Source organism: Ascaphus truei, chromosome 6, assembly GCF_040206685.1.
Source record: "Ascaphus truei isolate aAscTru1 chromosome 6, aAscTru1.hap1, whole genome shotgun sequence".
Taxonomy (NCBI): Eukaryota; Metazoa; Chordata; class Amphibia; order Anura; family Ascaphidae; genus Ascaphus; species Ascaphus truei.
In genome coordinates, this window is record NC_134488.1 from 44,799,517 (window position 1) to 44,822,084 (window position 22,568).

General features: G+C 44.7%; 1 protein-coding gene across 1 annotated transcript; it reads left to right on the plus strand.

The window, feature by feature from the left end:
• The first annotated feature begins 1,215 nt into the window (after positions 1-1,215).
• LOC142496458 (indolethylamine N-methyltransferase-like) lies at positions 1,216-18,299 on the plus strand. The gene is made up of 3 exons (XM_075603153.1): positions 1,216-1,363; positions 8,964-9,171; positions 17,870-18,299. Exons 1-3 carry the CDS (start codon positions 1,216-1,218, stop codon positions 18,297-18,299), a joined length of 786 nt encoding a protein of 261 aa, XP_075459268.1.
• Positions 18,300-22,568: the final 4,269 nt, after the last annotated feature.

Here is a 22,568-nt window from a genome sequence, read left to right on the forward strand (position 1 = left end):
TCCCTTAGAGAAATAACCGAACATGTGTAATACCTTCTGCTGTGGTTTTCCTAATCTGCAGAATTCTGTATGGTTTATCCCAATTAGAAATGTCACTGTTCTTACTGTATGTTTGTATGTTACTCGTCCGTTGTGAGGTTTCTTATCTAAATCTTTTGCAATTTTTTGCTTTGCTCACTTTCCTTTTTCTTATTTTATTATTAATCTCATTTTAGAGATTTATATTTGATTGATTGTCCATTTTGTGCTTCTTTCATTTTTAATACATCTTTCAGGTATAATACATGTGATTGTTACTTTAATCCCGGTTCCTGGTTCATGTAGAGAAGTCAGTAAGTTTGGTAAAGTCACATAGCACAAAGTATTTGTCATGAGAAGTCTCACGTTAGCATTTAATAATTGTAATATTTGCTAATCTTATTTTCTTTATATTTTTGTCTCCCGCTTGTCTCCATAAAGTCTGTGGCACAAAATATCCCCCAGTTCCCCTCATACGCTTGATATATATACGCTATATATATATACCCCGTATTCTGCAACCCAACATAACATTGGTATTACCTACAACTGCAGTGCTGCCTTAATTTTGCACAACTACAGCTGGCTAATACGTTTACTCCATCTTATCACAATGTGATAATAACAAATTTAAAAACATTTTTTTTGTTAGTGCTATACGATGATGAAAGTTATTGATTAATTGTAGGTTAGTTTACAAGACCTAATAGAGAAAGAGACATATTTTCATTTAACACTAGTTCACCTTTGGACACAATAGACATTCCAACATATCATAAATAAATTGAATCTAAAATAAGTATTGCTTGTCACCAACATGTTCTCACGATGCACAGTGGTTAGCAAACAGTGGTCACCCTGCTAATCTTTTTTTAATAATGTGGTTGAAATATCTTTTCTGTGTATTCCTTGTAGATTGTAATCCCTTCATGGGACCAACATTAGGGATCTTCAAAGATGAAATAGAATAATTTACTCTACAGTATGATTGAACAACCTAAATATTAGTCCCTTTAAAGTTTTCACAAATTACAACAAAACTACATTTCTTCAGACTCAACAAGGCTACAGGAACTTTGAACTACAGCAGGTTCTCTGCAAACTTTGACAATTATATTTTTCATCTCTACCAGGTATTGGACAGCACACAGTTACATCTGCGGATCAGCGATATCTATAAGAGTGAGGAGACTCATAATGGCATCCACACCCCATAAAGACTATCACGACGAGGAGTTTGATGCTAAAAATCTGATGGAAACATATGTAGGTGCTGATAAGACTGATAGTAAAGAGGAAATGTTGTACTATCCTTTATGTGAACTATTTAAAATATTAACGCCAGGTATGTTTATTATTGAAATAGATCATTTTAATTGTATCCATTACTGTGTGCACCAATGTATATATATATAATATAATATATTTATATATTTGTATGGGACTGTAGAGTGAGAGGGGGGTTGGCCCGGTATTAAAGGGGTTGCACCCCATATGGCCACCCCCTGACCTCACCAGGGAGGCAAGAGGTTAACTGGACTGCGGTCCAGGAATGTGTCTTACACCTTGTCATGTCAGGAAAATGTATGTTCCCCTGTTCCCGTGTTTCATTATAATCCTGTATTTTAAAAATGTTTTAAAATGCATTTCTGTATCTCCGGTTCTGGATGTCGCAGAGAGTTGAAATTTGGCCAATATTTAGAGTCACTGTAGGCATTAAGAACTGGCAAATTTTGACCCACTCGGCCCACCAGAACGGAATTTATTAATATGTGAAATTATTAAAGTGTATATGGTATTTTGGATCTGCTCTGAAAATGCAGACTCCATCTGCTATGCTAATAGGTCAGGAAAGGCAGCCTGATGATTTAGCATAAACCCTGTGATCAAAAGTTAACTGCTCTGATTGTTTATACTAGGAACCAAGTACTAATCAACAGACTCTGCCACTCTAATTGTTACCTGAGGGCGGAGAGCATCAAACTGGAGTGGTTTGTAAGTGTTATGTCTACACCTACAAACAATGAAGATCCTACCAGATACTTCATTTGGTAGACTGGTCGTCGCCCCTGATTTAATTATGGGGCTACAGAAATAAGACCCTCAGAGTCCCAGTACGTATGGGCTAACTAGCTGGGGGGCAAGGGTTAAACTGTGTCTCCACGTTAGGGATTGGATACAGCTAATTGTTCACCAATAGTCTGTATTCAATGTTAAGAATAGGGTTACAAAGGTATATAAACTGTGTCAACCCTACAGTTTTTAGTTGTGCTTCTGATTCCACCTGGAATGTCACCGGATTGCTGGAGAATTGCTAGCTGATACTTCTCTATCCCCCAACCCTAAGTAAGTGTTACCTTCTTGCCTGTTAATTGTACTATATTGCTGTGTTCACCTTTTTAAGGAATAAATATATTTTATTATATCTAAGCCTCGTTCAGTTCAACCCAGATATTTGGTGTTCATTATATCTTGTCATAAGCTACCGTGACAAGCTCTATAATAAACTGGGGGCAGCGGCGGTATTGAACTGAACCTGTATTACAGTGTACTGCGGGACAATGTAATATAGTGGGAACTCGAAGGGAATTGCGAGTTCCTGGGACTAAAGATATTGAACACACAGTAGTGCAACAGTTAACACAAGTTGTAACACCACCTCACTGCTGCGACCGTGAACCATGAGCGAGGCTGAAGGCTCATCCAACATGAGGACCCGAGCTCAGCTGAAGGACAAGTGCCGTGAATATGGACTGCCCTACGAGAACAAGGAGGTCGCAGACATGGATGACGCAATTGGTGACTGTGAAGCCCGGCTTGCAGAGCCTCAGGATACGGCTCAGCTTGCCCTTTTACAGCCACACGGAGATCAGGGAAGGAACCCAGTGCCGGGGCGGCGGAATCCCGGGGAGGAAACGAGTGCACCTCCTGGGAGCAGTGCAACAGGAGGGGTTCTGATTGCTGCGGCTACCAGTCCATTCACCCCTGAAATGTTGACACTGATTACTGCGTGGGGTGACAGAGGGACACCGGAGGAGCGGCTGCAATTTATCACTATGGCAGTGAACAGACCCGCTTATTGCCCCCCCTGTCCAACCCAACAAAGATTAACTCAAACTGGATCAGCACAATCTCACCAAGTTTGTGGAAGGTACTGATCAGATCGACAGTTTTCTAAAGAACTTTGAGACACAGTGTCGGTGGTACAAAGTGCTTCCCCAGCATAGGGTTGCACGTTTGGACCCCTTACTGTCCGGCTTGGCTAAGCAGACGATGGTGGCGCTTCCAGATGAGTATGCTGATGACTATGACCACCTGAAAGAACTGTTATTGTTTCAGTACGGTTTTACCCCTGAAGCCTACCGGGGTAAATTCTGGCAGGAAGAGAGGCAGCCCCCAGAGTCCTATGTTACCTACGTGACCCGCATGGCTTTGTACAGGATACGCTGGGTGGAGGGCTATGAGGCACGGACTTACCAACGCCTGCTGGACCTCATCTTTCAGGAGCAGCTCATGCAGCAGTGCCCGCCGGCGCCGGTACTACAACTGCAACCGCCCTGGTCACATCAGACCAGATTGCCCGGAACCCCTGCATTCTGGCAGACCCCATCAAGGGCAACGCACCCCACCTGCGAAGCTGGTGGCCCGCGTGCGTGTGGCTTCCACCAAAGACTCCGGACCAGTCATGGAACCAACGCCCAGCGAGACGTCCCATGCCACACCTGTCCCGGTTTCATCGGTGCCTACAGCCAGGAGTGGAGGACATCTCAGCGCGGACCTGCAGAAGATGGACGGCCGGAGCAGACATCTCACCCCGGTCACAGTCGGTGACCGGCAAGCAGTCGGCTTGCTGGATTCAGGAGCTGGAGTGAACCTGGTCTGACCTGATATGGTCCGGCCAGAGGAATTGATCCCAGGCCCTGGGATACAGATCACTGTGGCTGATGGAGAGCCACGTTTCCTGCAAGTGGCCAGAATCTTTTTGGATTGGGGGGAGGGCCAGGGTGTGCGGGAGGTGGGGGTTTTACCCAGTTTGGATGCTGAAGTTCTTCTTGGCAACAATCTGGGTCCGAAGACCTGCACCTACGACCGAGTGCCCAAACCCGCTGCAGTGACGGCGGTTACCCGGAGCCAGACAGCGGCAATGGCGTCGCCAGTCCCCCAGCCTTTGAGACCAACGTTAGCGGAGGGCGCAGAGGAGCCCGGGGAGGTAAGCCAGGATCAGTTGCAACCACAGACTGACTTACTGTTTCCCCACACCCTTCCCCATTCTCTGGACAATGACATGACTGGGGGGTGGCCAGAAATAAGAGCCCAGTTTAGGGAGGCAGTGAATACAGACCCTACTCAGGCCGGTGTGAGACTTCGGGCGTCCGAATCTCATGCAGGGGAAGGCACTGAGCACTGCCTATGGCATAAGGGACTCCTGTATAGAGAAGAAGGGAACCCAGGGATAGAGGAGGGATTGACCAGTAAGCGACAGCTAGTAGTGCCCCACGAGTACCGACAGCAATTGTTACGGGTAGCTCACTCTATTCCGTTAGCGGGACATCAGGGGGTCAACAGAACGCGAGCCCAGTTATTACAGCGTTACTACTGGCCGGGGGCATCCCGAGATGTGGGCACTTTATGCTGCTCTTGTGATGCCTGCCAGCGAGTGGGTAAGGCGAGCGACCATGTTAAGGCACCCCTGAAACCCCTACCGATAATAGGGTAACCTTCCAGAAAGTAGCGATGGATCTTGTAGGACTCCTTATGATTCCTAGCAGGTCAGGGAAGCGCTACATCCTCACGGTGGTGGATTTTGCCACCCGGTACCCTGAGGCGGTAGCGCTTGGCACCATAGATGCTGAACATTTTTTCTAGGGTAGGTTTCCCTCGTGAGATCCTAACCGATCAGTGGTCTCAGTTCATGAGTGAACTGTTACATTGTCTCTGGGATGCATGCGGTGTACAGCACCGGCGCACTACCCCTTACTATCCCCAGACAAACGGATTATTTGAGAGGTTTAACGGTACCCTGAAGCAGATGCTTCGGACCTTTATAGAGGCGGAGGGGAAAGACTGGGAGATTCATTTACAGCACTTGCTGTTTGCCTACCGAGAGGTACCGCAGGAATCTACAGGCTTCTCCCCCTTCGAGCTACTATATGGCCGCAGGGTACATGGACCTCTGGACCTATTCCGTGAGGGATGGGAAGGGGAGGCTACTGCTACTGATGCTTCAGTGATCCAGTATGTAGTAGATCTCCGAGAACGGTTAGAAATGCTCATGGAGGTGGCCCAGGACCACCTCAGGGCCGCTCAGACCAAGCAAAAGCAATGGTATGACCGGAATGCCCGTAGCAGGGAATTCATTCCAAGACAGCAGGTGCTTGTTCTCAAACCCACTCGGGAGAACAATTGATGGCTGCCTGGTCACGACCATACCTGGTTATCCGAAAGGTGAATGAGTACAACTATGTTGTACAGGTAGAGCCTGAGAGGCATAAGACATATCACGTCAATATGCTGAAAGAATACAGAGCACCGAGTATGGGAGCAGTAATGGCCATTTGTAGCCCACTGCTAGAGGATCCGGCGAGCAATGCTCTGCCTAATCTCCTAGGGTAGGCTAGGAAGGGAAACACTGTGGAGCAGGTAGAGATAGGGGCACAGTTGAGTGCTAGGCAGCAGGTAGAAGCCAGGGACATGCTAGCTAAGTTTAGGGCACTGACATGCCAGGGACCACACATATCACAAAACACCCAGTGCACACAGGGGATCTGCAGCCTCTGCATAAGCACGCTTATAGAGTGTCAGCAGAGGTCAAGACCAGTATGGAAAGGGAGATAGAGGAGATGCTGACCCTAGGGGTAATTACTCCATCCCAGAGTCCTTGGGCAAGCCCGGTAGTTCTAGTCCCTAAGAAGGACAAGACCACCCAGTTTTGTGTGGACTACCGGTTGCTCAATGCTGGGACGGTGTCAGATGCCTACCCCATGCCCTGCATGGATGAGTTACTGGATGAACTCATGGGGGCAAAGTATCTGACCATTATGGATTTCAGCAAAGGCTATTGGCAAATCCCACTGACCCTGGAGGCTATGGAGAAGTTAGCATTCATCACTCCAAGTGGCCTCTATGAGTTTTTGGTGATGCCATTTGGGATGAAGAATGCCCCAGCTACCTTCCAACGCCTGGTCAATAGGTTACAGGAAGGGATGCAGAGCTATGCCAGGGCATACTTAGATGACATTGCTGTCTTTAGTAGTTCCTGGGACTCCCACTTAGGACATGTAGCTGCGGTGCTGGATAGGATCAGGGAGGCTGGGCTTACCTTGAAACCCACTCAGTGTATGGTAGGGGTGGCAGAGGTCCTGTACTTAGGGCACAGGGTGGGTGGAGGGCACCTCAAACCAGAGCCAGCCAAGATAGAAGCCATAGTTCAGTGGCCTGTTCCAAAAACCAAGAAACAGGTCATGGCATTTCTGGCCACCGCAGGGTACTATAGGAAGTTTGTCCCACAGTACAGCGCGGTGGCCAAACCCCTGACAGATTTGGCTAAGAAGCAACTGCCTGTGCTTATCACCTGGACTCCTGTCTGTGAAACTGCTTTCCAGGCACTGAAAACTGCGCTTGCTGGGGCCCCCATACTGGCTGCCCCGAACTATACCAAACATTTCCTCATACAGATTGGTGCCTCGGACTATGGCATTGGGGCTGTGTTGAGCCAGGTGGGGGACGACGGTAGAGAGCACCCTGTGGTGTACCTCAGCCGAAAACTACTCCGCAGAGAGGTGGCCTATGCCACCATTGAGAAAGAGGGCTTGGCCATTGTGTGGGCACTCAAAAAACTCCAGCCCTATGTGTATGGAAGGGCTTTCACGGTCCTCACAGACCACAACCTCCTGAGTTGGCTGCAGAGGGCATCAGGGGAGAATGCCAAGTTGCTAAGGTGGAGCTTCGCCTTGCAAGAGTTTGAGTTTACTATTCAGCACAAAAAGGGTAGTGAAAACAGCAATGCTGATGGACTTTTACATCAGGGATATCCCTCTGAGACTGAGTTCATTAAGGGTGCCAGCAGTGCCCCACTCCCCGTTAGGGCCAGTTGGCCACAGGTCATCCATTAAGAAGGGGAGGTGTAGAGGGAGAGGGGGGTTGACCCGGTATTAAAGGGGTTTCATCCCATATGGCCACCCCCTGACCTCACCAGGGAGGCAAGGGGTTAACTGGACTGCGGTCCAGGAATGTGGCTTACACCTTGTCATGTCTGGAAAATATATGTTCCCCTGTTCCCATGTTTCATTATAATCCTGTATTTTAAAAATGTTTTAAAATGCATTTCTGTATCTCCGGTTCTGGATGTCGCAGAGAGTTGAAATTTGGCCAATATTTAGAGTCACTGTAGGCATTAAGAACTGGCAAATTTTGACCCATTGGGCACACCAGAACGGAACTTATTAATATGTGAAAATATTAAAGTGTATATGGTATTTTGGATCTGCTCTGAAAATGCAGACTCCATCTGCTATGCTAATAGGTCAGGAAGGGCAGTCGGATGATTTAGCATAAGCCCTGTGATCAAAAGTTAACTGCTCTGATTGTTTACACTAGGAACCAAGTACTAATCAACAGACTCTGCCACTCTAATTGTTACCTGAGGGCGGAGAGCATCAAACTGGAGTGGTTTGTAAGTGTTATGTCTACACCTACAAATAATGAAGATCCTACCAGATACTTCATTTGGTAGACAGGTCGTCGCCCCTGATTTAATTATGGGGCTACAGAAATAAGACCCTCAGAGTCCCAGTACGCATGGGCTAACTAGCAGGGGGGCATGGGTTAAACTGTGTCTCCACGTTAGGGATTGGATACAGATAATTGTTCACAAATAGTCTGTATTCAATGTTAAGAATAGGGTTACAAAGGTATATAAACTGTGTCAACCCTACAGTTTTTAGTTGTTCTTCTGATTCCACCTGGAATGTCACGGGATTGCTGGAGAATTGCTAGCTGATACTTCTCCATTCCCCAACCCTAAGTAAGTGTTACCTTCTTGCCTGTTAATTGTACTATATTGCTGTGTTCACCTTTTTAAGGAATAAATATATTTTATTATATCTAAGCCTCGTTCAGTTCAACCCAGATATTTGGTGTTCATTATATCTTGTCATAAGCTACCGTGACAGGGACGGATAAAAATTATTTAGAATAATGTAATATAAACATTTTATTGGACCAATGTTTCTGGTCATGTAGGGAAATGTCATAGGTCAAAACATTTAAAAACATAAAATATCTTAAATGGTGTCCCCTATCCCAATGTGGAAATCAGCCATGGGTAGAAAGACCATTGAGGGAATTAATTAGACCCTAATTAGTTGAGGCGTTAGACACTCTGTGCTGTGTCTCGGCTGGTTCAGGTAGTGACAGAATATTAAGTAATCTTCACAAAATGTAGCAATGCTAAATATTCAAATATTGTAGTAAAATCTGATAACATATCACATGTCATTATTGTAAAACACAGCAACATATTTGCACTTGGGACCCCAGTAAAATAGGACTCTGACTCTCGTTCTCCAACAGAACCCGTATTTCAGGGTCAGGGTGGGACTAACACCACCTTTGATTATCTAAGACGTGTTACGGAGCCATATTTTTTTTAACTAACACAAGTCACTGCTAATTTAACCTGATGTTAATCTTATGCTAGTAGCCATTGTATTTGCGTATAATTACCTTTGTGATATGCATAAACTCAGGGGAAATAACGTCCGTTACTAATTTAGGTTTCTTAACTGTATTTGCCCCGATATAGCAGAGTTTAGTGCACCTGGGCCAGTATATTTTAGAATACAGGTTCTCATGGCTGACCTTCAGGTTCCTGCAAACACGCATTGTTCATATACTGCTCTCTCCACTTGCTAGGTTGGTGTATAATTTTTTTCCTTTTACTGCAGGTTGTGTGAGAGGAGACACTCTGATAGATCTCAGCATTGGTACCTCAATTTCTCAGCTACTGATAGCCAGTGATTACTTCAAAGAGATCATTATGTTGGAATCGTCTGATGTCAGCATAAGAGAAATAGAAAAATGGTTAAAAAAGGAACCAGGAGCCGTGGATCGCTCTCATGCAGCTATGTTTGTCTGTGAGCTTGAGGGGAAAAGGTAAAGAGTGTGTGTGTGTGCGTGTGTGTGTCTTTCCGTTTCCATCCACCAGCCTCAGTAAATGTGAAACTGTGGAATTGATCCTTTTACATTCTCTCTCTCCCCCCATCCCTCCATTCTCTCTCCCCCCATCCCTCCATTCTCTCCCTTCCCCATCCCTCAATTCTCTCTCCCTCCTCCATCCATTCTCTCTCCCCCAATCCCTCCATTCTCTCTCCTCCCATCCCTCCATTCTCTCTCTCTCTCCCCATCCCTCTATTTTCATTCCCCCATCCCTCTATTCTCGTTCCCCCATCCCTCTATTCTCGTTCCCCCCATCCCTCCATTCTCCCCCATCCCTCCATTCTCCCCCATCTTTCCATTCTCCCCCCCATCCCTCCATTCTCGTCCTCCCCATACCTCCATACCCGTTCTCCCCATTCTGTGTCTGTCTCTCTCCCAATTCTGTGTCTCTCTCTCTCCCAATTATCTTTCTCTCTCTTTCCCCATTCTCTCTCTCCCCCCATTTTGTGTGTCTCACTCTCACTCACTCTTTCTCTCTCTCTCTCTCTCTCTCTCTCTCTCCATGCTGTCTCTCTCTCTCCCGTGCTGTGTGTCTCTCTCTCCCCCCATGCTTTGTCTCTCTCCCCATAATGTGTCTCTCTCCCCATGCTGTCTCTCTTTCCCCCCATGCTGTCCCTCCCTCTCTCTGCCCATGCTATGTGTCTCTCTCTCCCCATGCTGTATGTCTCTCTCTCCCCATGATGTGTGTCTCTCTCTTCCCATGATGTGTCTCTCTCTCCTCATGCTGTCTCTATCTCCCCATGCTGTCTTACTGTCTCCCCCATGCTGTTTCTCTCTCTCCCCCCATGCTGTTGCTCTCTCTTTCTCTCCCCATGCTGTGTCTCTCTCTATGTCCCCCCATGCAGTGTGCCTCTCTCTCTATCTCCCCCCATGCTATCGCTCTCTCTCTCCCCATGCTGTGTGTCTGTTTCTCCCCATGCTGTCTCTCTCTATGTCCCCCCATGCAGTCTCTCTCTATCTCCCCCCCATGCTGTCTCTCTCTATCTCCTCCCATGCTGTCTCTCTCTCTCTCCCCATGCTGTGTCTCTCTCTCCCTATGCTCTGTCTCTCTCTCCCTATACTCTGTCTCTCTCCCCATGCTGTGTCTCTCTCTCACTTGTGTGTGTGTGTTTTCTCTCTCCCCATTCTTCACCCTACCTATCACTGTGGTGAAGCATGGGTGGGGGTGGGAAGCCATCTTGAGCCCTAGCAGCAGACACTGACTCACGTTCGGGTCTCACTGCTGGGGTTCCATGCTCTCCTCCTGCTCTCCTCTCTGCCAGCCGTCTCTGCTCTCTGCTGCCACCCCTGCTCTCCTCCTGCTCTCCTCTCTGGCAATATTCTCTGCTCTCTGCTGCACCCCCTGCTCTCCTCCTGCTCTCCTCTCTGCCAGCATTATCTGCTCTCTGCTGCCCCCCGGCTCTCCTCCTGCTCTCCTCCATTCCACCATTCTCTGTTCTATGCTGCCCCCTGCTCTCCTCTCTTCCAGCATTCTCTGCTCTCTGCTGCTCTCCTGCTCTGATGGTCAAAACCGGGAAACTCAGAAAAACGGGGACATGTTAAAGAATGTCTGGCAGCCGAGAAAGGCATTAAAAAACGGGGACTGTCTCGACTAAATCAGGACATCTGGTCACCCTAGGCCTTAACAAACTCTTCAGTGGTTTATTGTTCAACATCGAAAACACAGTATTGAACACCCACACTCTAGGGCTATTTCTTTTAGCTTCAATGTTATCACTGGTATCATGGTCTGACATTTGTGTTATCACGGTATTCAGAAACAATTATCGCAAGTCAGAAAACATGAGGTAGGAAAACACCTATACCGCTTGGGATAGCAGTGTCCTTATCTCAGTCTTTTTCTAAGTTCCACTGCTGCGATCTGCCTGCAGTCTGTAAGAGCTGCCTGGAGAGAGCTGCATCTCCCAGCACAGCTCTTACAGGCGATCTCCCTGCACAGAGAGAGCTGCATCTCCTTGCACAGCTCTTACAGGCGATCTCCCTGCAGAGAGAGAGCTGCATCTCCTTGCACAGCTCTTACAGGCGATCACCCTGAACAGAGAGAGCTGCATCTCCCTGCACAGCTCTTACAGGCGATCTCCCTGAACAGAGAGAGCTGCATCTCCTTGCACAGCTCTTACAGGCGATCTCCCTGCACAGAGAGAGCTTTACCCCCCACTGCACAGCTCTATCAGGCGATCACGCTGCACAGAGAGAGCTGCATCTCCCTGCACAGCTGTTACAGGCGATCGTACTGTTTTTATTTGATTTTAATAAGACAGTATTGGGATCTCAGGAGCTGAAACGCATTAATTTCAGCCTCGGGGATCCCCTGCTTCCTGACTAACAAGTCCCAGTATGGGGGCAGGTATCTCCCTGTATTGTTTAAATCAAATAAAAACAACTTAATTACCTTAGTGGCTAGCTAATTAGAGTGACTGGTTTGTTGGGGGTAGAGGAGGTGGATGAAGGGAGTTGTTGCCACAGGATGGTTAGGCCTACCAGGAAGGTTGTGGGAGGTATAACCCTTTGATTACCTTAGCGGTAGTATCCCCTAAGGTAATGAAGGATTACCTTAGCGGTAGTACCGCTAAGGAAATGAAGGGGTTTACCACTCCCGCTACCCACACAAGATCCTAACCACCCACCCTGGGGCAACTACCTCATTCACCCACCCCCTCTTCCCCCAATAAACATTAAAATACAATACTAGTCAATACACCCATTGATTGCAAGTGCAGTTACCGATGCCCTCAATAGGAGCAAAGATAATCCCAATAGCAATGAATGGGCACCTGACAACCAACTCCCTCTACCCCCAACAACCCCCTCACCCCCACCAAAAAAACAAACATTACAATACAGATAAATCCCTGTAATCCAGATCTGGATAATAGCGCATTTTACCATAAAAAATACATTACCTAGCCAGCATATTGTAAATTAAAGTTCTACTTACCCTTGCCAGGATGAAGGCCACCCTCATACTCATCACAATCCTCCACCTCCTCAATGGACAGCAACATTAAAATAAAAAAACTAACTACTGGCCACTAACCACTATAGTAATTAAGGGGTTATAACCCCAACCCCGATACCCACCAGGGAGAGCTAACCACCCTCTCTGAGAGCCACCTTGGTCATATATTGCCTCTTACTCCTTACATTCACTGCAGGACCTCTGTAGCACATTATACTGTATCTTATTTTCATGGTATAGTTGGTTGTCTGGACATAATAATAATAATAATAATAATAATAATAATAATAATAATAATAATAATAATAATAATAATAACATGTTCTTTATAGCGCTGCTAGTTTTACATAGCGCTTTACAGAGACATTTTGCAGGCACAGGTCCCTGCCACATAGAACTTACAATCTATGTTTTTGGTGCCTGAGGCACAGGGAGATAAAGTGACTTGTCCAAGATCACAAGGAGCCGACACTGGGAAATGAACCAGGCTCCCCTGCTTCAAGCTCTCAGTGCCAGTCAGTGTCATTACTCACTGAGTCACACTCCCTCTCCTTATAACTGAGTTTGCAATGATACCCTGTTCTAGATAGGAAGCTGGTTCCATGATATGTGCCTTTTCTCCAGCCTGCTTCACACTGTATAGGCAGAGTCTGTCATAGTACTGTGTTGCTACCCTAGCTTAGATCTACTTCTGAAGGTATGCCTTTGCCAGTCAATAGATCCAGTTGTGGATAGGAGGTTTTTCCCTCTGCAAATGCCTTTGTTTTAGAGGTGTGCTTACAGCCTGCTTGAGCCTTGCAATATAGCCACAGATTATTATCAGTTGCTTTCACAGTGATTATAAGTATACTACTGTTTGTAGCTTTACTACTCAGTATTCTTTATATGTATCTGTAGACTATGCTATATTATGGTTTATTCTCTTGGCTGTAGGTGCAGCACTTATGAGTATGAGTAGTTTTACCATTAATTGGTTATACCACAGATCTTTATACCCACATACAGTATTGGGCTGTACTGTGGGTTTCTCTTTTTGCTATAGTTGTATTTCATGTCGGTATAGGGGTTTATTCCCACCTGTGATCCACAAGTCACTTTTTGCGTGTATCTAAGGTGACACATTCACCTGTATATATGAGATCCACTGATGGTTAATGTGACGGGAAGGGGTAGCCAGGCTATATAATAAAGGTTAAAACCATCCGGTTACCCCAGAAAACTGTGTGTCCCTGGCAGCTACATAGCAACATAAGCCAGGGTCCATGTAATGTAACATGCAAAAGTTAAAGAGACCCTGCTTTTCCACTTTTCATGTTCCTTTTGTCCCAGAGTTCTGAACCTTCAGGAGTGTAAGATTTAGGTGGGATATTTGGGTGAAAATGTATTTGTTTTGATTGCAGGAGTTCGGGAGCTGAGTTACTGGTAGTCCCCTAATTCTCCCGGTGTGCAGGCACTAATTGGGATACGCAAGGAGAATTACGAGGAGTCCCACACATATGTAAAGTTTCATAAGAGATATGGGTTGATTAAGATTGTGTATTGTGTTTTATACATGATGTATTAATGTCTATACAGATAGATGTGGATTAGTATTCCAATGCAACCAGCCCAAGTAATGGGATTCCCTGTGTTAATTGCAAAGACCAAGACCATGGTGCTTCTTTTCTTGGTCATTCTGTTTGCTGGCGGGGACTTCCACCAGAGTTTTTTTTTGGAGTGAGGGGATACACATCAACCCATAGGAGCAGCAAGAAGAGGGAGAATAATTCAATTCTGCAACACTTGGAAGAAAGAGCGCGGACTGAACTTTCTTTGACTGTTAATTGCAAAGACATGCAGGTTTGTGGCACATGGTGAGGGGGAAGGGCTGTGGACTTGTTATCTTCAGAGAGAGCCTTTGTTTCACCTAGACCCAGAGGTGCCGGACCACAGGGGTTATGGGGATAGCCAGGAAAATGGTTGCTGGGTTTCACACTCATAGGCACGATTCTGATTGGCTGCACTATCACAATCTGTTCTCTAATTGTCTGCCTGCCCCTTCAATGTAATATATTTGTAGTAAGCCCTATATAAGGGAGAGCAGTAGAGCAGATAAATCTTTATGTTGGAGATTTGAAGAGACATTGAGAGAGAGAGGCTATGTGAGCCTGTGTGAGCCTGCTGGAGCTGCTGGCAGACTATTCAAAAGTGCTTCTGGGGGAAACAGCTACACACCAGCAGAGAAGTACTGGTGCAGCCCAGACAGCAGGGAAAGTTAGAATCTTATGGAGGCTGGAACCAGAAGGATCAGGGTAAGATTTTTGCTAAAGCAGGTATGCTGATGTCTCCCCCTATTTCCCCCAGTATGATGTTTATTGTGTATTTTGTTGTATGTTTGCGTGCTTGCATGAAAAAAACCCATTTTATTAAATAACTCTGTCTTTGCTAGTGTCAATTATCCCAGAAGGTTTTAAAAAGGTGTTAAAAGTCCTGGTCTCCTATGACAGTTAATATATTGGTGTGTGATTTTATGTTTTTATTTCCTTGGAGGGAGGATTTGGAAGTGAAGATGGTAGGGAAGTATGTTAGTCCCTTTGCTTTGCTGGGGACTAGAGGACTGGGCCAGGAGAAAGGTTTATGACCCTGAAACGTTGCCTCCCACATCTTCTCCACTTTTTCAATTAAGGGTTGTTTACCCTTCCTCACAACTCAGTGATATCTCGACCCACCCCTCCTTCTCCTCCCCTCCCTCCCCCACAGGTTGTGCTTGCTTTTGTTGTACCGTTTTTTAGCCTGTATTCTCTGTTCGCCCTTTGTTGCAGTGTGTTATTTTGCTGTGTCAATATATATTTGATTATTATTTATGCATAACACGTTCCCGTGTGTTCATTGTGAGTGTTGGGAACACCAGTTGTGTTTTATTGTTAGTGTTTTTTGAGGAGATTAGGGGTCCCTCCATTGTTCCTGTGCACCTATTCTTACTATATGATTTTTATTTATTACATACAGTAGGAAGTGCTGCCTATAACTTGATACTTTTACTATAGTAATTAATGGGTTAAAACCCAACCCCCCATACCCACCAGTGAGGCTAACCAACCTCCCTGGGGAAACTACCCCCAATCCCACCCCCTCTGCCCCAATAACCACACATACAAAAATGACATAACACGTTTGTCCATTTGATTGCAAAAGAAATACACAATAAAATAACATTGTCATAATAGTACAATTCATTGCACTTGCAAATAAACCCATTGATCGTGACACTGGTAAACCACAATGGCAATGCATGGGCAACCTAAAAAAAAACATTGGGGGGGAAGGGTTTAAGCCTTAATTACTATGCGAGGGTAATTAAGGGGTTAGTGGCCAATAGTTAGTTTTTTTTATTTAATGTTGCTGCCCACAGAAGATGTAGAGGACAGTGATGAGGATGAGGGGGGCCTTCATCCTGGCAGTGGTAAGTACACCTTTAATTTACTTTATGCTGACTGGATAATGTTTTATTATTAATAGGCAAATCCGCTATTATCCAGATCTGGATAATAGGGATTTGCCCATTACTGTACTGTATGTGTTAGGGGGGTGGGGGGTTGTTGGGGGTAGAGTGGTGGGTAGAGTGGTGAGTAGTTGGGTGCCCATTCATTGCTATTGAGGTTATCTTTGTTCCCATTGAGGGCATAGGTACTTACACAGGCAATCAATGGGTGTATTGGCTAGTATTGGTGTTTGTATTGTATTTTAGTGTTTATTGGGGGTAGAGGTTGTGAGTGAAGGTGGTATTTGGAGTTTATGTATACTGGGTGGGTAGCGGCAGGAGTTAACCCCTTCATTATCTTAGCGATAGTAACCGCTAAGGTAAGGAAAAGGTTTACTACTCCCGCAACGCTCCCAGTAGGCCTAAACACCCACCACGGGCTAAATCCAACCTTCAACCACCCCCTCTACCCCCAATGAACTGGGAAATGGTATTTAACTCCTTCATTACCTCAGCAGTTACCTGCTAAGGTGTTTAAGCTGCCTGTAAATGTTATTTTATTACATAGGATGGAAGCAGGGGGTCTCCAGAGCTGATATTAATGCATGTGAACTCCAGAGCCCGGCTTCAATCCGATGCAGTAAAAATACATGTTTTCTTCAGAGTCACATCACAGATCCCATCTCGCCACCATTCAGGTGTCGAGATCAAACCTGCGAGTTGCTTGCGTGTTGCAGCCGCGATGTGATGTGAGCTACTTGAATAGGCCCCTGTGCCTTTAATGTCAAAACACAAACCATAAAACAAAGCCTACTCCACATTAGTGAGGCTAACTAAACATGGTCCTCACTGACAAACTGGGTAGCTAGTAACATTTCCAGTTATAACCACTGCAAACTATAAAATAGAAAATATATTGTGTTTAATTTGAGGTGCTGTGAAATTTATCCCAAGAGTCTCCAGTCAATCCATCTGGTTACTGCGGTACCTTGCAGAAAGGTAGCCCTGCTTCCTCCATGGGCTGTGGCTCAGGTTCCTGGGTGGGATTCGCAATTGGTCCCAGCAGGCATGGGGATCCGTACCATCCAGTGTCCAACTGGCTGGAGAAAAGTCTCTCTCTCCTCCGGCAGGTTTTCATTTAAAACCTTTGCAATCAGGAGTTCGGTCTGAATTGGGTGCCCCTGTAGACTGCCTCTCGAGAGATGCTAACCTCTCGCACCCTGGAAAGCCTGCATAATGCAAACTGCTCACATACAGAGTCCATGAGTGTCACAATATATACTGCATTTACTGTATAAAGACAACTTTGCATCAATTGCAAGTAAATAATCTCACAACATAATTATGTTTGTGAGAATAATCCCATATTGTGCATGCAAGGTGGGAGAAATATAGAAACTTGATGCAGTTGAGGATTTTAACTGATAACATCCCATTTGTGTGTTAAATCATAAAATTGAGAGGTAGATCTTCAGAAGGCGGTTTATTTTTTAACATTATATTCTCTCAATTTAACGTATCGATATCAGTAACGCATATCCATAAAAGTGCTTAGTGCCATGATATCCTGCCATTTTCCTTAAAAATAATGGCTCAATAAATGTTAACGGATCTCTTTGCATGGGAATAACGCTACGATATTTAACAACTTCCAAAAGCTGCCCCATCTCACATCCAGACTCTGATTATCATTGTTATGTCTTGGAATAGCCTGAAGGCAATGTAATGAGTATAGGATTTACCCTTTCATTGCAAAAAGTTATGTCATACAAATTTGAAGGGGCGCTGAGATGGCACCGAGACATTGGATACATTTGGATATGGATTGAATACCCTTTTTCATGTACCTGCCGTGCTGCGTCTCCTTCCCTGGTATTTTGATTTTGGTGAAGTATTTTTTTTAATACTATTAATAACTCGTGCACTTGCCAACTGGGAGCTAATTGTTTTATATAGATGGTGTGCTTTCTCTCCCCTATTTTTGTATTATATATTAATGCTGTTAACCCTTTAACTGAAATTGTACTACCCAATGAGGGGGCTGCAAAAGTCTCTCCACATTGTACAGTTTTCCCGCTTAAGTCGGTATCAGGTTGCAAACAGTCACAATAAACATGTGATAGTTATAAAAGCGGATGAGTGCTAGAGACGTAATTCTGTAATGTACAGTATGTGTTTTACGTATTTATCTGAATAAACAATTCATTGTTTTTCAGTGAGGGATGGGAGGAGAAAGAAGAAAAAGTAAGAAGAGCAGTCAAACGGGTTGTGAAATGTGATTTCACCAAAGCCAACCCATTGGACCCTGTTGTGGTGCCACAAGCAGACGGGCTGATCAGTGTTTGGTACTTGGAAGCTATTAGCAAAGATCATGACAGTTATCTTAGTAACCTGAAAAAAATGTCATCATTTCTGAAGGTGGGAGGGCATCTGATCCTGATTGTGTTTCTCAATATTTCATATATCATGATTGATCAACACAAGTTTTCCATGCTGACCTATGATGAGCAATTTGCAAAGAAAGCTCTTAGTGACACAGGGTATATCATTAAGAATTTTGTAAAGCGCAAAAGCAAATTAAGTACTCACCTTACAGACTATGAACATGTTGGGTATTTTGTGGCTTGCAAGGAAAGTGAGGTTTAATAACCAATAATCTTACATCATATTTACTAAACATTCTTCTGCCTTAAGACACTAGAGCATTTTCCTATAAAATATATATATATATATATATATATATATATATATATATATATATATATATATATATACACATATATATACTGCATGTACATATACTGTATATACAGTGCTTAACAAATCACCCATAAATCTACTCGCCGAACCAAAAAATCTACTCGCCACCTCGTCCCGCCCCCAGCACCTCTTTAAAATAAATAAATTGAATAAATTCCTAGTAAGAACAACATTCTTTTTTGACATAAGTTTATTTATTGTATTACATTATACTTCAATTAGTCCTTGTTACGTTTGTGTGTCTGTGTGTGTGTGTGTGTGTGTGTGTATATATATATATATATATATATATATATATATATATATATATATATATATATATATATATATATATATATATATATATATATATATATATATATATATGTATATATGTATATATATATATATATATATATATATATATATATATATATATATATATATATATATATATATATAAATATATATATGTCGGATCTAGAAATAAAAACCAGATATGAATTACTAGTTACCTGAACCCCTTAACTAGTGTCAGGATGCCCCTGCTTCACAATTTTCTAAAGCAGCAATCCCGCATGGGATCTTACCTTATCCACAGTCCCTCAATGTCCAGGTACCCCCATTCCCGCAATGTTATGTGTTTGAGTGGAGGTGTTCCCTACCCATCTTATGGGCTAGGGAGGATTCCGATGTCTCCCCTGTGAAGCTTGAGAGTCAGATCTGGAAGAAAGCAGTATAGGTTATTTCGGTGTAGGTATAGGTCAGTTAAGCTATATATGGTAAATAAGATATCCAGATCCAGTGTGTGGGTGACAGAGAGACAGAGTGTGGGTGACAGATAGAGAAAGAGAGATTGAGAGCGGGCGACAGAGAGAGAGGGGGAGAGAGCGGGCGACAGAGAGGGAGAGGGGAGAGACCGGGCGACAGAGAGAGAGGGAGAGAGCGGGCAACAGAGAGAGAGAGAGAGCGGGCCACAGAGAGAGGGAGAGCATGGGTAACAGAGAGAGGGAGAGCGCGGGTGACAGAGAGGGGGAGAGAGCGGGCGACAGAGAGAGAGAGAGGGAGAGTTGGCGACAGAGACAGGGAGGGAGAGAGCGGGCGACAGAGAGAGAGAGAGTGAGAGAGCGGGTGTCAGAGAGGGAGAGAGCGGGTGACAGAGAGAGGGAGAGAGCAGGCAATAGAGACAGGGAGAGAGCGGGTGAATGACTTGGGGGGAAACTGACTGTGGGGGTGGGGGTGGGGGTGACTGACAGGGTGGGGGGGGGTGACTGAGTGGGGGGTGACTGACTTGGTTACTGGTGGGGAGGGGGTGACTGACTGGGTGACTGGGTGGGGAGGTACGTCTGGTGTCACACACACACACACTCACAAGCACGCACGCACACACACACACTCTCCCATACACACACACTCTCCCATACACACACTCTCGCCCATACACACACTCTCTTCCATACACACACTCTCTCCCATACACACACTCTCTCCCATACACACACTCTCTCCAATACACACACTCTCTCTCTCTCATAAACACAAACTCTCTCTCTCTCTCTCTCTCTCTCTCTCTCTCATAAACACACTCTCTCTCTCTCTCTCTCTCTCTCTCTCTCATAAACACACTCTCTCTCTCTCTCTCTCTCATATACACACTCTCTCTCTCTCATAAACACACTCTCTCTCATAAAGAAACTCTCTCTCTCTCATAAACACACTCTCTCTCCCCCTCCCTCCCAAACACTCTCTCTCTCTCCCATACACACTCTCTCTCTCCTATACACACACGGGGGGTGATGAGGGAGAGAGGAAATGTCGGTGATCCGAGCAGTCGGCTTCCCACCTCCCCCTGCACCCAACGCTCGCCCCAGGCCCCAGCAAGTAAGCGCCTGGGGCATGGGGACTGGAAGGGAATGGAGTCAAGGGGGAGAGGGGGGGAAATGGAGCGTCGGGGGGAGAATGGAGCACCGGGGGAAGAATGGATTGCTGGGGGGAGAATGGAGCGCTGGGGGTAAAGGGAGCAACGGGGGGAAGCGAGTGCCGGGAAGGAACAACCCGCCCCCCCGCTGGATTATCGGGAAGCCGCAGCCCCTTTCTGAAATAGATAAACAAAAAGGGAACGTACCATCTCCCGCCAGGCGGGCAGCCAGCCACAGGGACCGAGGACAGAGGAGGGACTCCGCACCACGTGCGAGCAGCGCACACATGTGCATGCGCGTACACGTCCTGACAGCTCCAACATGCATCACGCACGATCAGGTAATCAGAATCAGGGAGGGGAAATTTTTTTTTTGTTTTTTTTCGAGTAGGGGAATTTTTTTGCAAAGCAGGGAAAATGTAAACGCCAACAGGCAATATCCGAACCCACCTGGCGAGTGAGTGACCGGGTTTGTCGAGCACTGTATATATATATATATATATTACGGTTATGGTGAGTGAAAAGGTGACTAAATACCCTCCACTGTATAGCATATAGCATATAAAAATAACATATGTGAGCACATTCTGGGAAATGACATGCACATGAGCACACAGTGCCACCTTTTCTCTCAAGCCCACATTACATGGACAACCCTTAAGCCAATGCATGCTGCTAAACACAGCTTTTAAATATAGCCTGGAATGAGATGCAAAGCCAGTTAACCCACTCACAGACAGAATGTTTCGACCTTGTAAGTCTCATCAGTGTGAGGTTGGTTGTATTGGCTTTAATCACTTGCTTTTTCGCACGTTTTGTTTGATTTTAATTGGTGGGTGTGTTTTAGAGGCACTAGGGTGGTGGATATATCAGTCACCTATTATCACTTATTCGCTGCACCCCCTGAAGAAGATCCCCATGTGTGGATCGAAACGTTGGTTCTATGTTATATATCTCTAATACAATTGTTGTTTTGGACACCTACTGAGTGCTGTTGTCTCTTTGCCACCTTTGCTGTTGGTAACGTATGCTTTATTTGCTTTATGGTACAAGCACCAGCTTCTTCCTTTATCACTTCAGGAGTGCCGGATATCACCTATTTCTATATATACAGGTATATTTTTTATTTATTAAATTTTTACCTGGAAGTAATACATTGATAGGTACCTCTCGTTTTTAAGTAGGTTCTGGGCATAGAGTTAAGATGACAAATAATACATGGTTAGAAATACAGTTACATAAGTGAACAGGGTATACATTATATACAAAGCATGCACAGTTAGAGATAATATATATTATAGGCGTATGTAACAGTTACAGACCAGATTAAAATGTGAGATAGATTTAGTTTTGAAAGAACTTAGACTGGTGACGGCTTTGAGAGTCTCCGTTAGACTGTTCCAGTTGTGGGGTGCACGGTAAGAGAAGGAGAAGCGGACGGATACTTTGCTGAACCTTGGAACCATGAACAGTCTTTTTGAGTCAGATGTATCCCCCTGCAGCATTAATCATTTGGTGCCACGACCACAATGGTCACATGACCGCAAGTGGCAGTGACACAGAAGACATTAAGGCTTACTACATGTGTAAGTGTTAATAGAAACACAGCATTTGACATCAGACGCTGTAGGAATCACTTGTGCCATCATGTCTGTGCATTCTCTTATCTGCTATAAAACCTCAGACACGATTTGATGTTTGACTTTCTATCGTACTTAGGAAATTCTTACCTATCCCAAGTGTGTTTGATTCCCGTATTGTACTAGCCCTTATCCCCTCTGCTGGGCACCAGTGTGGTCGTGCAAGCGTTAATTGTTTTAAATACAAATTGTATCTATTTTTGGAAATGTTGAGTTATTCTTAATTTCTCTTCTGTTTCACTAATCAAAGCCGACCTCAATGGGTAGGATAACGTGAGATGGAGCTAAAAAACCTCTGGGAAATTTTACATTTGACATACAAAATGATGAATAAGTTAAATTACGGTTAGTAAAATTTAGTCACAGGTAAAAGTTCACAGTGACTAAAATTATAAAACGTATTACTATAACATGATTAGTGATAACAAATAATATAGCAAAAAGAGGAAAATATCCCAGATGGACAAGCGCTCCCAAATGTTAGTGCCAGTGAGTGGGTAGTGAATTAGTTAATACTTTAACAGTAATTCTTTAAAATATATGTGATAGATTTGAGCATATAATGGCAAATAACAAAGGGTATGAAATGCTAACTTAAAAATTGCAAGGATCAACTAA